The 16,558-nt window shown below is 44.6% G+C and overlaps 1 protein-coding gene across 1 annotated transcript in view; it reads left to right on the plus strand.

The window, feature by feature from the left end:
• The window catches only part of SEMA7A (semaphorin 7A (JohnMiltonHagen blood group)), a 266,576-nt gene extending 251,876 nt beyond the window's left edge, over nucleotides 1–14,700 (plus strand). The window contains exon 14 of the mRNA XM_069624587.1: nucleotides 7,583–14,700. Coding sequence (XP_069480688.1) covers nucleotides 7,583–7,947 — 365 coding nt within the window. The 3' untranslated portion in view covers nucleotides 7,948–14,700. The remainder of the gene's footprint in view (nucleotides 1–7,582) is intronic.
• Nucleotides 14,701–16,558: the final 1,858 nt, after the last annotated feature.

The raw sequence follows: 16,558 nt of genomic DNA on the forward strand, positions 1-16,558 counted from the left end.
CAAAATATCATCAAAAGGAAGCTCTTCAGATAAATATGCAGCGGAAGGATGATCAAATATGTTCCTGGTGTCCACACTCGGAGTATGATTGTCCTGCGAGAAAGGTTGCTGAGGGTCCTGTGTAAACTGACCTCTACCAGGGCCCCCTACACCCGGGCGACCTCTGGATCGCCTACCCATATTACCAAATGTATTATTTGACCATTGTTGAAGGACGGGGCATTTTGCTCGCCAATGACCCTCTAGACGACAATAAGCGCACTGGTTAATGTTCACGGGACCCAAGGGCACATTCCCCTGCGGGACATACTGACCTCTAACCTGAGAACTACCCCCTCTGGGGCCTCTAACAATTTGCTGCAATAGCACTTTAGTTTTCAAATCTCCTTTTCGTTTTTCAACCCTATCTTTTTCATTATTGACACAGTTCTCGTAGTACTGAGCCATGTGCAGTACTTCTGATTGTGATTTCGCCTGCCAAGCGCTCTCAGAAGACATAATTTGCGACTGGATGTCAGGCAGCAATCCATGCACAAATTTGTCCACAAACAACCTTTTCCCAGACTCTGTGCCTAGGTCTTGTCCACTGAAATCCGAGAATACCTGTTTGAACCGATTAAAGAACTCGGCAACACCTTCAGACTTTCCTTGGACACAGGCCGTAAACTTGTCCCAAATAATTCTCTTTTCGGGAATTATGGTTTTCAATTTAGCAACGATTCTGTCAGGCAAAGTTAGTATCAGCTGAGGCGATCTCTATCGAGCTGGCCTTTCTCCGTCAAGCCTAGTTATGTTAACCCACGTATCTCCCAACCCAGGTACGTTGTCTATAGTTCTAACCTGTTTCCACAAATCTACGGGCAGGAGCACAGGAAACAACAAATCAATGTCGCATAGGGTGAACACTGAGGATTGCAAGACGTACTCTATTTCTTTATAGAATCCTGTCGGATTTTTCCTAATATCAGGATAGATTGCTTAATAGTATTCACTTCCTGTTTTGAGAACGGAACATGAACGAACTGCGATACATAATGTGCGGGAATGTTCACAGCAACTATAACCTGTGCAGCATCGGCCGCAACCTCGACCTTTGGGACAAATGTCGGAGGGACCTCTCTCATAGGCAACTGAGGTAGGTGACTCCGAAAGCTTACTAAGCAACAGAGCTAAATCGAGCGCTAAAGCAGTCGAAGAAGTGTCAAATGAAAAAGCTCTCTTGTAAATACTCAATAACTCTGTGGGACAACTAATCTTCCTTTTACACACTCATCCTGCAGGTACTCTACCACTACCTGTATCACTTTCCTCTGCATTTCTAGCGTATATTGACTATACGTGTCATATACATCAACAGGAGTTATCGATATGTCTGAAATCCATCTAATCGTGTCTTTCTTAAAAATTCGCGTTTCCTCAGATATCGATTTACGACACGGAAGGAACCGTTTCTGTACATACATATTTTCCTCCTCGTCATCCTCATTCTGTAACTTTTCTAACTCCTTTCTATACCCAAATAACCTCTCGACATGCTCATTTACCTTCTCCACAGTGTCTCTAGAAAGCGCTAGAGTATTTAGATCCCTTAACCCTTGCAGAAGATCCGCATTATTTAATCTTCCCCACATTATACATAACTGAATCCCTAAACCTTCAATAAAAACATTTTTCTCAGGAAAATTATCAATATTACAAAGTGTGGCAAAAACGCTAGCTTGATCATCCTTCTCCATACAATGCTTAGCCCATGCAATTAACTCACGTTTCTTCTCCGGCCGTACAGTATTGCGAGTGACAACCTTTGACCCTGCACCTCGATCGATTACAAGCGGCTCAGGACCACTTGGAAGAGAGGGAGCAGGCAAATTTGATGGAGGTACTATGACTGGTGCGATAAAAAGAGGTGGGGGAGCTGGAAGAAGGGTAACATTATGCGGAGCAAGAACAACAGGATCAACAATAGATGGAGCAGAAATAACAGGAGGAAGAGGCATAGCAGCAGGAAGCGGAACATACGGAGGTGGCGCAGAAGCACCAGGCCTTCGTTCATTTAATAATTTGTCAATAAACTCATCAGAAATATGAAGATCTTTAGAAGGATAGATTTTCTGAATACCGAGTAAGAAAGCCCTATTCATATTTGTAGTCGCCTCAGACTGTTTGTACTGATCATATAACAACGCTTTTTCAGCATTCGTTTTATGACGGCGTGCATGTTTTTCTCTACTTTTAAGTTGCTGCAACGCTTCTTCTTTCCAATTCTGCAAAACATCAAATGCTGCAGGTCTAGCCTTTTTCTTTAATAGAATTGACTCTAAATACTCAATACGAGGGATTTCAAAACTACCATTGATTGGCCACTGAAGTTCGGAGGCATATTTGTTTTGTCTGTGCAAAATGTCATTAAATTCTATACTTCCAATGCCATGCTTGCAGTACATAGTACATGCCGGCGACCCCTCCTGTGGTGCTGGATGGCTAAATTCCAAAGATTGTCTATCACTGCGAAATAATGCCCTAAAGCAGGTAGACAATTTCCCAGGCATATCTCAAATTCTTGGTGTTACCTGGTCAATAATTGTGTCTGCAGATACAATGCGCCAAAATTCAAATTGTCAGGATTAAATTACGAATCGGGTCACGACTCACCTGACCTAAGGAGGTCTGTTCGGATTTCAAAGAATCTTACCTAACTAATCTTACCTCGTGTATGGTGATTTCGACAAATCTGCCCGCCTGGATAAGTGGACCCTCGTCAATATGCCGTCTCGGACCACACGCTTATCGTCCAAGGATCGGGTCTTGCAGCGCTGCTGAGGTGTCGCGTCTCGTTCAGTGGGTTCACTTATGTCACACTGTCCGATCCCAGTCCGACAGCGTGCGTCAAACCTCAACAATCTGGCATCAATCTTGAGGGTCCGTATTCGGGTGCCAACTGTGAAAACAAAATCAAAATATCGAGGCTGAGTACCCCAAAAGGAAATACACCGAATGCGGGTTACAAAGGAACATACAAAGTACTTTATTTTATACTGAATCCAGTTACAAAAACAGAGCAAAGTCAGATAGCTATCGGCCCTCAGTACAACACAACAAACTCCAGCGTGGTTCAATGTGTTCAGTGAGAGACCTTGCACATTAGAATGCATTTGCTTTTTATACACTTGGTGGGCACGATGTCCAGCCCCACTTCGGGTTAATATTCCACTTAATACAGCACCGATCTAGGGTTTGTGCCAAGTCTCGAACAACCACATATAACTGGTTTGCCTTTAATACATGTATCAACAAGCCTATGCAATAACTGTGTATTCTAAGATTTTCCATGCAGGCCTTCTCGAACATTAATACAATGTAGTTAAACAGATGTTCTACGTTCAGTATTTGAATACATTGTTTCAACATATGCTTGTGGATTAGTTTCATTGCACAAGTAATCCTTCTACACACAGGTCAACGAAGGACAAGGTCTCAGTTCACGACCTCAACAAGTGGCCTGCAGGCAAGTTACATATTAGCTATGTACAGAAGTCAAGACGGCCATGTTGTATTCTGGAATGACATCGTCCACCATTTTAACTCACAGGGTGACTTTTACAAAGCGAATCCTAAAATGGCGGTTTGACCTAAAATGGCGGCTTACATTGATTTAAGGTCAGGACCTTGCAACACGGATTCTTTCGCAAACGATTTTCGAGCAGCTTGGCGTAGGCCAATATTAATATATTTATTGCAATAGGAGGCACAATATGATTTCTCTTTTGACAATATCACCCCCCACACCACCCCGTTTTCCTATCTCTCCACCTCTCATGTTCCTCTCTTCTGCTTTCTCTCTGTTGGCCCTTGTGGCCTTCTGGTCACCCCCCGCACCACCCCCTCTCATGCTCTCTTCCTCTTTCTTCAATCCTTCTGGCCCTCTTTCTCTTTTCTGAGCCCTCTACTTTCCTCTGTCTCTTGCCTTCCTCCACCGACTCTATTCTCTTTATCCACTTCCACTGTCCTTCTTTCTTTCTCCTCAGCCTTTCTCTATTCACCCCTCCTTTATGCTAACAGCATGATTTTATCATCTCACCCATCTTGGCCAGTTTGGTGGTTACGTCCTCAGATGTTCTCCTCCCCATTGTGCAATATATGTCCACATGTCAAACACATATGTGATCTTCTTAAATCAATGTAACCTATATGGGAATTCTATTATGCCAGGACCGTTTAGGCCTACTTTTCAGAATACATTTCTCATTTAATTTTCATAAAATTTTTGTTTGAATACATTCACTCAATTTCTTGAATTTTGGGTATTAGTAGGACTGTTGTCCAAAGAGGGCACTTCGATTTCCCTGCATGTAGAGGTCCTTATTCTAGTTCATATGCAATTATTGTCTTGCAAATGTCTTTGTTTGCCAGACATCATGGCCATTCATTACATTTTTATTTTTCTTATGGTTTATGTTGTCTTTTATATTTATTACTACTCTATTCTCTATTGTAATTGTCAATATTTTAAATGTTATAACATCTCATTAATTTGTGTATAGCGCTTTGGCATGAAGCGCTTTAGAAATAAATATACAAACAAAACCACTCCTCCACCTCCTTAGCATTCACTTTCCCTGTACCTTGTCCAACCTAGTATTTCCTCTTCTCCTCCCTCTCTTTCACCTTAGCCTCTTCTTCCTCTCAACCTCCTCCCGACTAGCTCTTTCCTTCCCTCTACCTTATCCACTCTCTCTCTCCGCCTCCTCTCTTCTCCTGCACCAAATCTCCACTCTTCCTCCTCCTCTCATTTCTACTCCCATTCACGCTCTTTCCTCATTCTCCTCTTCTCCATCTCTGCCCCTCCACCAACTCTCACATCTCTTTCTCTTCTACATAACACAATTCAGTCTAAATCTAAGTCCTGTGAACTTTCAAACTTTCCCAACGATTCGCCCTGGAAAATGTGAGGTTCACAAAGGGATACAAAAAATGAGGGTGTTGCAAGAGAGCAAAGGCTGCTGCCAGCTGCACAGGGCCCTGGAACATGCCGCGCTGCCCATCTAGTGCCCGGCAGGCTCACACACGGCAGTGGGGCATGTTGAGCCTTTTCTGTTCAGAGCACTGAAAATAAAAATAAAAACAGTTTAAAACATTCTCGCAGTGCTCTTGGGGGTTGGGGCTGAGACTGGTCATAGGTGTGCTTTGGGAGTGTTCAAGGGGGCCGCATCACCCCATTAAAAGTTGACTGCAAATATGTGCAGATAACTGGACCTCGGCTTTGGATCGGTGATCCACACATATTAGCCGGTCACTATGGGGGGGGGTGGGGGGGGAGGGTGGTATGGTTAGGAGGTTAGGGGGAAGGCGGAGGGGCGCGGGGGACGGTTTCCCAGGATTTACCATTAGGATTAGGTCTCAGTCGGGTGGTCTCTGATCGCAAAGAGATGCTTCACTGAAAATATCCACCATGCCACTGGATGTGCGCTTTCACTCCTGGGGCGCCATTTTGGCAATCATGGCGTTATATGCTGATGCTAAAGGCTTTCATAAAAACGAATGCTGAATTTGGTTTATGCGAAACGTTTTGCTGCTCTGTCAATTTCTAATTGTTAAGCTATTTTGTAAAAAAAACGAAGGATTATACAAATGCCACTAGAAGTGAAATGATTACAAAGCAACATTGGACTTTTTTCTGTGTCATTAAAAAACTTCTGTATTTCATGAGCATGAATTAGGGCTGGGTTATCAGGTGCGAGGGACTACTTTACACAATCCACTAACAGTTGTCGGATATTGGCGATGAATGCGTATGATTTTGAGGGTGGAGTTATTTAATAGGTCGACAAGCATAACCCTGGGAAAAATGCAAAGTGATGCTCTGCCCACGAAGTGGAAGGGGTGAGGTTAGGGGCGACAAGAGGGCTGTGCCAAATGGTTACCATAGAAATGGGGAAAATGAGGGGGGAGCTTCTTGTAGAAAAGCAGGGGTAACAGGGCGAAAGAACAGTGAGGGAGGGGTTAGCATTGGGTTCCAAAGTGGAGAAAAAATAAAATGTAAGGGGGGGTGAATCCTCAAAAAAACCCATTGCAAATATGGGGGTTATGATCTGCAAGAGTTATATTTTATTTAGAAGTAGCAGCCAGAAAAGCTTGCCCTTGTCCCAATGTCTGGCCATCTTGGTACCAGGCTTAAGCGCAGGGCTGGTTTGTGTACGCTCCCCTTCCTCTCGCAGTCACTCCATGGTCATACATTATGTTGGGCCAACGGTGAAGCAATGGAATGCCTGGCGGAGGATTCTGTGCTACTTCATAGGACATGACCGTAGAGTCCATGGCCATACTGGGCCGATCAGATGAGCCTCTCCACTTGTCAGTACAACTTAACACAGTGGTCTTCAAACCTTTTCATCTAAAGCCCCCCATGAGTACAAACATTCTTTCTAGGCTCCCCCTCCTACGGGTTGCCCCTCCAGGTGGCCCAAAGGAGGTCCAGGGGCCCAAGGCTCGTTAAAATATAAGCAGATGTTCTACTGCTTATATTTTCTATTAAAATCTGTCACCTTAATCCTTTTTGATACTCAAAACGGTGATCTTAATCCCTTTTAAAGAGTCTGTGGCCACCCCCTTGGACACCCTTTGGGCCAGCCCCCCAGTTTAATGACAACAAACTTAACTGAACAAGGAGGTGGGACGATCTGGTTTTCCACTATGGGAGCTCTCTTGGTGAGATAGAGGCTTCTAATCTGCCAACCCTGACCTTTCCCTTTACCTAGAAACACTTGTGCATAGGCGCGTTGTAAATGCCATATCATATCATGCCCATGTCTTGGTTTAGCTTTCTGGTAGTTGAGAGTGAAGCCTGGGGAAGGGGTACCACTCCTTAGCACATGTATAAATGGGTGGTCACCCCATGCTTGGTATTTCTCAGAGCATCTCTGATATGTTTAGAGTCGAACAATGGATGGCCAATTAATATGTAGTTATATTTATTTATTTTGTATTTATTTTAATTTATATAGTACCTTAATCCAAAGCGCTTTACAAGAGGAACAAGTAAATACAACAAGCAATGAATCTAAACCAGAAAACAGTACAATGAACAATTTACATTTATGATGAGGCTAAGTACTAATAGAGGGACAGAAGGTAGGAGGAGAGGGTGGAGGTGGGAATCCCACAGGCATCAGGGCGCCCCACAGAGACAAAAAGACATACATATAAAACAAGACAAAAGATCTGCCTAGGGACAAGGGCAGGTTGATTGGATCAGTGTGTTCTTGATGCTGTCCCATATAGGGGACAGTCCCATCATTGCATGCCTCATCAGGCTCGGTCACACTTGAAGGCACTAACGTTTACCCTTCTATGTCGAATGTGGCTTAGCCGTGGATAACCCAGGGATTACGATTATCCCGAAAAACACAGCCTGAGGGGGCAGTGACATCTACAGAATACACAATAGGACAACAGTGGGTACTGAGGCCATTGCAAGGGGCATTCATATGTTCTGGGAACGTTTTACTGCAGTAGCTCACCACTGTAGTGTTATTAGCCAGGTGCATGCAGACTCGCATAATGGTTTCTCCTCTTCTCTCCGCAGAAACAACACTATTACCTAAAGGCAAAGAGACGACCAACGAGGACGCAAACGTGTTTAAGGTGAAGCCGTCTTCAAAGTATTTTCTGCCATGCCCCGTGTCTTCCTACCATGCTACGTACTCATTGGTGCAGAATGAAACTGTCACGCACAGTTGCGTACTGGACCAAGATTCCAGCCAGTGCATCTACCACATCAATAAAATGGCCATGCAGGATTCTGGACACTACAAATGCGTGGTGAAGGAGAATGACATGGTAGAGGTCATGGCCCAGTACAGGCTCGAACTGGATCATGGCAGCACGGTGGTGGACTCCCTCTGGCTTGTTACAACACAGTTGGCAGTGTATCTGCTACTGCTTCATTAGCTGGACAGAGTCCGGGAGTTGTCTGCATTGGCTGCCCCAAGCTCCTTCTGGATTCCTCTTACTTTGAGTAACACCCCTGGGCAGACGAAAAGGAATGCCCGAATCTCCATGCCCCTCAACTCGCACGTTTTTTGGCGGTTGTCCTCTGCCATGGAGTCCGTTCAAACACAAGGCAAAACTGATACCTGCCCATAGAATTCAATGAGCTCTCAACCCCCAAAAACAATATCTTCTGATGTCTCCTGCCGTGGTGGATGTATGTCTCTACTTTTTCTGCATACACCTCACCGTCACTTTGTCACATTTATCTCTACATACCTTTACTTCTTCTGTCTTTCACTTCTTTTAACATTTACTTTGTCATTACAGGGGAGACCCCCTTCTTTTCTCACCCCTATTGTACCCATACCCTTGACCACAACCCTAACCTAACAGCTAACCTTACCATATCCATTGCCACCTTGACAGTATAGCGCCCTTTCATCGACACCTGTTTTTATGACGGGTGTTTTCTCGCGGCATCTTTGCCCAAAAAAAACTTTTAGCATTTTATTTCAGGGGTGGGCAAGGGCATAAAAAGGTTTGGGGGTTTGAGGGGAAAAAATAGGTAAATGACAGGAGGGTTGGGGGAACCCCCCAAAAATAATGTTAAAAACATTTCGAAAAAATGTTCGGCAAACATTACGCGTCAAAACACCTGTCGTAAAAACGGGTGTCGATGAAATGACATAGAACCCACCTTGACAATGTGAAGATGAAACAAGCGGTAAAGGCACGAAGAAGTAAATGTTAGATGAAGTGAATGTAGAGGAAAGTCTAGAAGACGTTTTTTTAGGGAAAGCAAAGGGGGGATACCATGCTGGCAACTCAAAGGTTTGAGAGGTCTGCATTGTACGCCAGGCAGCCATGCCCTCAGGGCCTGATATCACAGAACAGATGCGTGATAATCTCATGCTGACCCATTTCTGCTAGGAAATCACTCCTGGCTTTCTCTTGTGCTTTGGTGCACTAAATCCTGGAATTCTAGTGGTAAAAGAAAAAACACAAGTACGAGAAGTAAAAAAGGGTAAAAGGGAACAAAATAAACTAGTGAGCTCACATGTGACAGCATGAGATCTCGGTATGCAGCAAGGCCATTACAAATCTGACTTCTGTTCTGTGAAAACCTTTGTGTGTGACACAAGAAGTATAGTGTGAGAACCTACCACCACCAAGGGTCCACCAAAGAATATCTCTCCTGCACTTTATTAGGGTGAGCTCTTGTAAATGCGGGTGAGCTGGGCAGCATGGCTAGAGCACTGTGAACATTTGCGGCGCACACATGGTCATTTTGTCTCTTGCTACAGCGACACAGTATTCCAGGCAACGTGGTCTCATTTGCCAGTTCACATTCCATGTGAATACAGTCAATAGTATTGGGCATGCATTTTGGGTACTGTAGTCTTGGGTCACTCCAATTGAACCTACAGTGCTAATTTAGGCATTTGCTCCCTTTGGCTCTCCGGATGTTTTGGACTGCAACTCCCATCAGCCCTAGCCAGCATGGTTAATGGGGAGCCATAATGAGATGCATAGTCCAAAGTGTTGGAAACCTGCTGCCACAGTGATTTGAAATTATCTGAGAACTCACAACAGAAAGTTGATGTCTCCTGGTTATTGGCGGGTTCTCACTGGGGGTCTGGTTGATCAATCAAGCCCTGCACCATTGCATTGTGGAGTGACTGTAAAAAAACAGTAATGGTTGGATTCAGACTGCACCCCTCGCCTGAGGCACACCCATGCCAAACTGTATATCAGAGGGTTGAAACCGGTATGCTTATTACAAGAAGCTCCTTTAGACGACAGCCTGATCTGTCTGACCTTTGAGTTTTTGCTTGAGTTTTTGCTTCTACGCTAAGCTGTGAACACCTCAATAGCTGTTAATGTTAATGAATAGATTAATGTAAGAAAAATATGTGAACCTTATTTCAATGCCCATGCCAAGGGGCAAGAGGGGTGGAAAAACCTGCCTAGGGGAACGCCTCACAGGCTTTCACACATTTATGCAAGTTTTTTAACGAATTCCTTGCCCCGGATGGGGACACGGTGCAGGAGATCCATGCCATGTGCTTGCCCACTCCTTGCACGGAGTCCACGTGCATCTCTGGCCGCATTACAGTTTGGATGTAGGTGGAGAATCATGGATCCCTGTGGTTTCTGTATGCTATTTTGCATGCACATGGAGACAGCCGGGTCGTGGAGATCCCCAGTAAAGAAGCCTGCCATGATTTTGCCTAGTAACTACCATGATTGAACATGGATATGTGCACACCACCTTGATCCATTTGGTTTATCGGCATGAGGTTGATGAAGGCACAGAAACCAGGGGACCGGTCAAATTCCTGTGCCTGCATCCGTTCTGTACGGATTAACGGATCGATCCGACGGAAAGGGACCCCAGACATGGAAGTGTGAAATGATCCCTACTGAGAAAGGGCTGGTCACATTTGTTCTAATAGTAAAAGGGATGAAACTCAGCACCCCCCTACCCTCCCTCGGGCTGCATAGATGAAGGTTTTAATAGCGTTTGTGTGTGTGTAGCGTGTGGGGCATGCGGGAACGGAGGTCTGGATTCATTTTGTAACCATAAATGGGTTCCATGTGATAATGTCCGCCCAAAAATGTCGCCATGCAAACAATTAGCCGGAAAATTGCTGTTTTTTCAGGAGACATTACATGGAAAATGCAGGGGACACCCCTGCAACTCCCAAAACCTTTTTCTTTTTTCAGGGGTAGCGGGGGACACCCCCGCAATCCCCGCTCCCCTGTCCCTTTATATATGGTCCCTTACATAATGTCAGCACAACTTTTTCCCGCTACATTATCTACAGTGACCATATATATAGGGGCATTATTACCCGATACCCATAAATGAAGATAACTTTCTGTAGGGAGTGGGTGGTAACCAACCACTTTGAGATGCACCGCTGAGATAGCTTTGCAATTTAAATCCGTGCGTCAGAGATCTGCCAGCAACTTGAGGTCTGAAAATCAAATCCCTGTAGGCCCGACTCAGCCCTCCATCCTTCTGTGCTCAATAAACAGAGTCCCGTCCAATTGGCTAATAAGAACACTTGGCCTACAGTGCTTGGAAGCCGAGAGCATTATGGAAGTGCAATGTAAAAACTTGACATTTTAGTGTTATTACAGTCATTATAGTTCATACTTAAACCCTGATGTCACTTAAAATGTTCACCTTCTATGGAGATTATTCAGGTAATTCTATAGGTCAAGTTGTACGTCAAAAGATTCCTCGTTACAGTGTGTGTCGTGCGCACGTGTGGTTCTGTCACGCTTTCTCTCTCTCTCTCTCTCTCTCTCTCTCTCTCTCTCTCTCTCTCTCTCTATATATATATATATATATATATATATATATATATATATATATATATATATATATATATATATATATATATATATATTTCATAAAATGTATACATAAAATGCCATCACACTAGCACATGGCATACTTAAGGTTAAGATGAATTGTCTATGAAGTTTTAGAAAATAGCTTTTCTTGAGAACTCTTGAACCCTGAATTTCGAGGTAGCCACCCCAGCACGGATGATTTCATAAATGTTTATTTGTTAAAATTTGTTTGAATCTATTTTTATATAGAATTATGTATTTTTCAAGCCACTGCAGCAGCTTCTTGGAAGCAGACCAGCCCACCGTTATGTCCATGAAACGCACACAAAACAAATAATATAGCACAGAGGAGGTCATTTTCCTCCAAAATGTTAGGTGCAACCAGGTCCCCCCTCCATGCAATGTTAGTCATTTGCACTATGAAGTACAAAACAAAGTTGTAAAAAGCAGGCAAAATTGCTGTTTGTGCATAGCAGGCATCATTTACAATGGATTCCATTGGAGTCCACCTGCTTGTTGCTGTGCGTCCCCAATGGGAATGGGGAGGATGGTAGCAGCGGTACTGTTAATAACTGGTCTGACCAGGCGTCCAGAGCGGCACCCGCGATCAATCTCGGAATGTTGCGGCGAGGTAACAACGGCGCCGGTAGCACTACCAGCGCCGTTGTTGCCTTACCGCAACACTCCAATTGACGCCCATTCTGTTCAGTTCAGCCTCTCTACCATACAAATGAATGAACATGTGGAGGAAGCTCTCATTTCCAAATGATTTCCAAATTAAGATGTTAACAAATGAATGATGAAATAATCGCTATTGCTGTGGGAAGGGGTACGCAGAAGGGGTAGTTTGTGGAGGAAATGTGGAGTGTAATGCACACCCGTGCACTGAAGGGTGAGCATCCCAATTTAGGGGACTAGGAATGGCCCTTAAGCCTGTGTATGTCTTGTGGTAGAAGGAATATCAGGCACCCCCTAACATTTAGTTAAGGTGTACACCTGCACTGAGGTGGGGGAGGGGGCAGAGGGGGGCACTTAGGTAGGGAATATTGACTAGGCAGGGAGAGGGAGGTAACAGAGACTTGCAACGGGTACACCGATTTGCCTGGAGGGTCAATGTACCCAGGAAATGGGACTGGGAGCAAAGGTAGGGGCTGGGGCGCAAGTAGCTGGGGCACAAAAGTAGGGCTTGAGGGGGCAGTGGGCAGAGGAAATGAGCGGGAAACAAGAAAGAGGTAAAGGAACAGCAGTAAAGTTCAGTGATGGTCAAATAAATGGGCAATTCTGTAACTGATATGGGTCGCGATAGGTGAGGATGGGCAAAATGAGTTCCCCCCAGAAAAGAAAGTTTAATACAATTCAGATTAAAAAAGCTACATAGCGGTTTGATGTATTCAACGATGGTTTTAAATGGACAGCACAGAAGGGAGGCCACAAAGAGGCTAATTTACACACCTCCTTGGCCACAGAAATGCAAGGGAACTTAGAACTCACACCTTTGAGACTGCAGATTGACCCAACAAGTGCAGGATCCACAACAGGGACATGCAACATGAACGGGTTGCCTGAAACATGCATGGGATCGTTGAATCCACATGTGCAGAGATGGGCCTTAAAGGGTGGTTACTGCGAACAAAGGTTTTACATTCATGCCTACCTGTTGAGCAGTGGTGTACAAAAAAGAAATGGAAACGCTCATGCCATGCATGAAATTCGCTTTTCCATCCAAAGCAATCAATGCTTCTGTGCGCCAGAAGATAAACACATGGTAGCAGGGTGTAATGCCTGTGCTTAATTTCCATCATTGAACACCAATGAGCACAGGGGCTGGGGTACTTGCTAAGACACCCCTTTGGGAATCAGGGATGTGCATTCAAGTGCGTCAGCCTTGCCCCTGCACACATTACTTTCCACTGCCAACACAAACCCTGATTCATGGAACTGTGCAAAGTGTATGTTTGCTGTGCAAAGTCAGTGCATAATCATTTTTGCAGTACAAAATAACTTCACGGACTTTGAACTGCAAAAAAACGCTTACTTTGCACAATTCCATGAATCAGAGTTGTGTAGGCAGTGCAAAGGTGCTTTTCGGCAGTGCAAAGTCACTTTGAAACATGCAAACAATTCCATGAATCAGGCTCCATCCTCAACCGGTCCCATCCCCTCCCACGACCCCCTTTCAGTCACAAGAAGAGTGTTGTATAAACAGACCAATTAGTGCTGATGATTAAAAACAACACTACTCCCTGCCTTGAGATTGCAGAGGGAAGTAAGTGTTGCACTCCCTGGACCAAACGGAAAGTTCCATGAGACAGCACTCACAATGCGCAACATGTGCTATTTACAAAGCAGGAAATGCATTTGTGGGTTATGTGGCCTGTTTGCGTTTCCTTAAATGTCATGACACAGTTGTCCTTGTCTAAGATAAAACGCCCTCAGACATAGACGGCCTTCAGATTAAACTCCATTTTATCATGGTTTGGGACAATTAATGAGGAATTTTATTTGACAACATGGATAAGCGATGTGTTTACTGCCGAAGCGCTTTGGGGCCCTGCATTGCTATCTTGGATAAGAAAACCTCCATTTTAAAATGAGCATTGTGTGTTAGATTTCATTCTGCGTGACACTAGTTGTGGCCTCTGCAGTAGTATTTCCCTGGGAGAGGTGATGGAGGGCGGGGTGTGTTTCGGGCAGTGCCCTCAGCTGGATCATGGTGTGCAGTAAATGACTCGGATGGGCCAGTGAGGATGGGTCACCCTCATGGCAATCCCGCCAGGCGTGGATATTGAGGAGCCATTCTTTCCACACACCCCAAAGCTGCCGAGGTGGCCTGTATGTAGCGGAAAAGGCAACTGATATTCCATTAGAGCCCTAAAGGAATGAGGTTCTTTGCTTGCCCCCCACCCCCTATTCCTCCCAGACATGCTGGTTGAAGAGTAGTAATCGTACCCCATTACACATGCGAAAGGACAGTGCACTTCCACTTCCTGCACACGCCGGCGCTCAGCCCACCAATCACTGCTCAGTATTGGCAAAAGACCATTGACCATTGAATGGGTCCTATGCACATTTCAATTGTATTATTATGACCTGCATCTCCCCCCTCTAGTTGAACTTTCCCTGGAAATGTGATGCTAGTCATGACCTCTTCCTGACACCATTCCACGAGCTGCTGTCTGGAAATGACTAGATCCGCCTCCTCTACTCTGAGCACTCTACAGTAACAGTGTTATTGATCATCCTGTGAACTCTGTCTTTATTTGTATTTTCGTGTAACAGTTCTTTTGCTATTTATTTGCACTTCCTGCTGTTTGACACCGCATTAAAGCTACTTTTGATAACGTCTGCCTGAGGCCTCCGCATGTTATACTAGGAAGTGTTCCTGTTGGAAATCATATTTATTGCAAAACACTTTTATTTCATTTTGACTGTTTCACATGGTATCTCACTTATCGGGGGCAAACAAACACACATATTCACAACAACATTTAAAAACCTTTTTTAAACATCAAAAAGACAATAAACAAGGTGCGTGCCTATAGTACAAACAAATGTGTAAACAAAAAAAAACAATTTTTGTAACAAAATGTATATATGCTCAAAAGCAAATTCAAAACACCTGCCCATCCCTATCAGGATAACACTTAGACACATTGACGCAGGCGTGTCCCGCTTCTTTTTCTTTCCCAATAAGTGCATTTTGTACACAGTAAGTGCCCACAGTAAGTAAGTGCAGTAAGTGCCCCTTTTCAGTAATAAAATGCGCTAACCGCACTGCTGCCCCTCCCTCAAGCCATTCCAGGTTAGAGTGGCAAGATCCTGGAACTCTTTGTCTCCTGCCCTTCGACTTGAAGAAAATCTGGGTCCGTTCAGGAAATTCCTGAAAACCTTCCTGTTCAAGTAGCTCCTTCCTGCGTCTTTTTCTTTGCATCAGCTACCTTGCTTGTCCTGTCTTTAATGGTCGTTCTCTGCATGTAAATGTGCGTCTGATGCCGACGGGCTACCGGGGTGGTATAAATAAGTAAAAATAAATACCGGCAGTGACATCCTGCATGCCCTCGTTAAAGTCCCTCGACGCGTTCAGGCCCTATTAACTTTCACCCTGGCTATTACCACCCAGTTCAGACTGCCGAATGCTACATTATTGCTTAATTGATTCTCCCACTGCCACATCCTTCTTAAAAATGACGCGGCTCCATTTAAAGGTTCTCATCTCCTCAACAGCAAATACACTGCACATCACATTTGGTTACCCCTACCCTCCTTACTAACTCAGCATCCCATCAGCCACAAAGTATTAACAAAACAATGCAACTTTCCATCCAATTAGCCCAGCATCAACCCGCCTTAAACAAGGAATGTAAAACATAGCCAAAACCTCTTAATGTAACAGGGAACCTCTATATTGAGTTTTATGATTTTAACTATCAAACGGTATACTACAGCCCACGTTCTTGCACACCAGAATAGCCAAATTAAAGTGCCAAGCTGTCGCGAGATTACCGACTCAGAGTTCCCCAGGGGTACACACTGTCCTCCATACGCTTCAATATCCATACTTTCCAATTCACCAGACTCTATTAGAGTTCTACTCCATGGTTGATCATATGTATGTCAATAGATCATGAATTGCCCTCCAATTCCTGGAGGGCTCTGAGGGTCATCTGCACATGACTGGGTAGCCCTCACACATCTGTAACTGATGTGTGATTGGTATAAACTACAACACATGCTGATAAGGCTGAGATCATGTCCACCCCAGCTCAAAGCCCTTGCGTCCGTAGGATCCCTCCTACACTGCTACAATGATTGGTCAAACACATCATTTTGGCACTCCCCTCCATGAAAACGAAGGCAGATATTCTTCTTGTGCTGCAAACTGGCACTCCCCTTTAGCCATAATAAGCTGTATGGCCATATGGTAGAACTGCGCCTTTGCAAGCCAAGCAAGTGCGTTTAGTCCAACATTTCTTTCAAATATTTCCCAAAAGGCCGGAGTTGCCCAGGGGTGGCCTGTAAGGAAATGGCACATGAGCTTCCCGTGCAAGTGTCTGATGGAGCAGGAATTGGAAGGAGTAGGTGCACCAGGAGGACTGGCAAATTAAGGAGGGGATGGTGGTGACCAGGTGGCTTAGGGGAAGTTTGGGTGTCGATGCCGGGTTAAGGGGTTGGTCAAAGGCAAACATAAAGGCTGGAGCAGCAT

This window comes from Ambystoma mexicanum, chromosome 11 (genome assembly GCF_040938575.1).
Source record: "Ambystoma mexicanum isolate Mex_15411 chromosome 11, UKY_AmexF1_1, whole genome shotgun sequence".
In the NCBI taxonomy this organism is placed as follows: Eukaryota; Metazoa; Chordata; class Amphibia; order Caudata; family Ambystomatidae; genus Ambystoma; species Ambystoma mexicanum.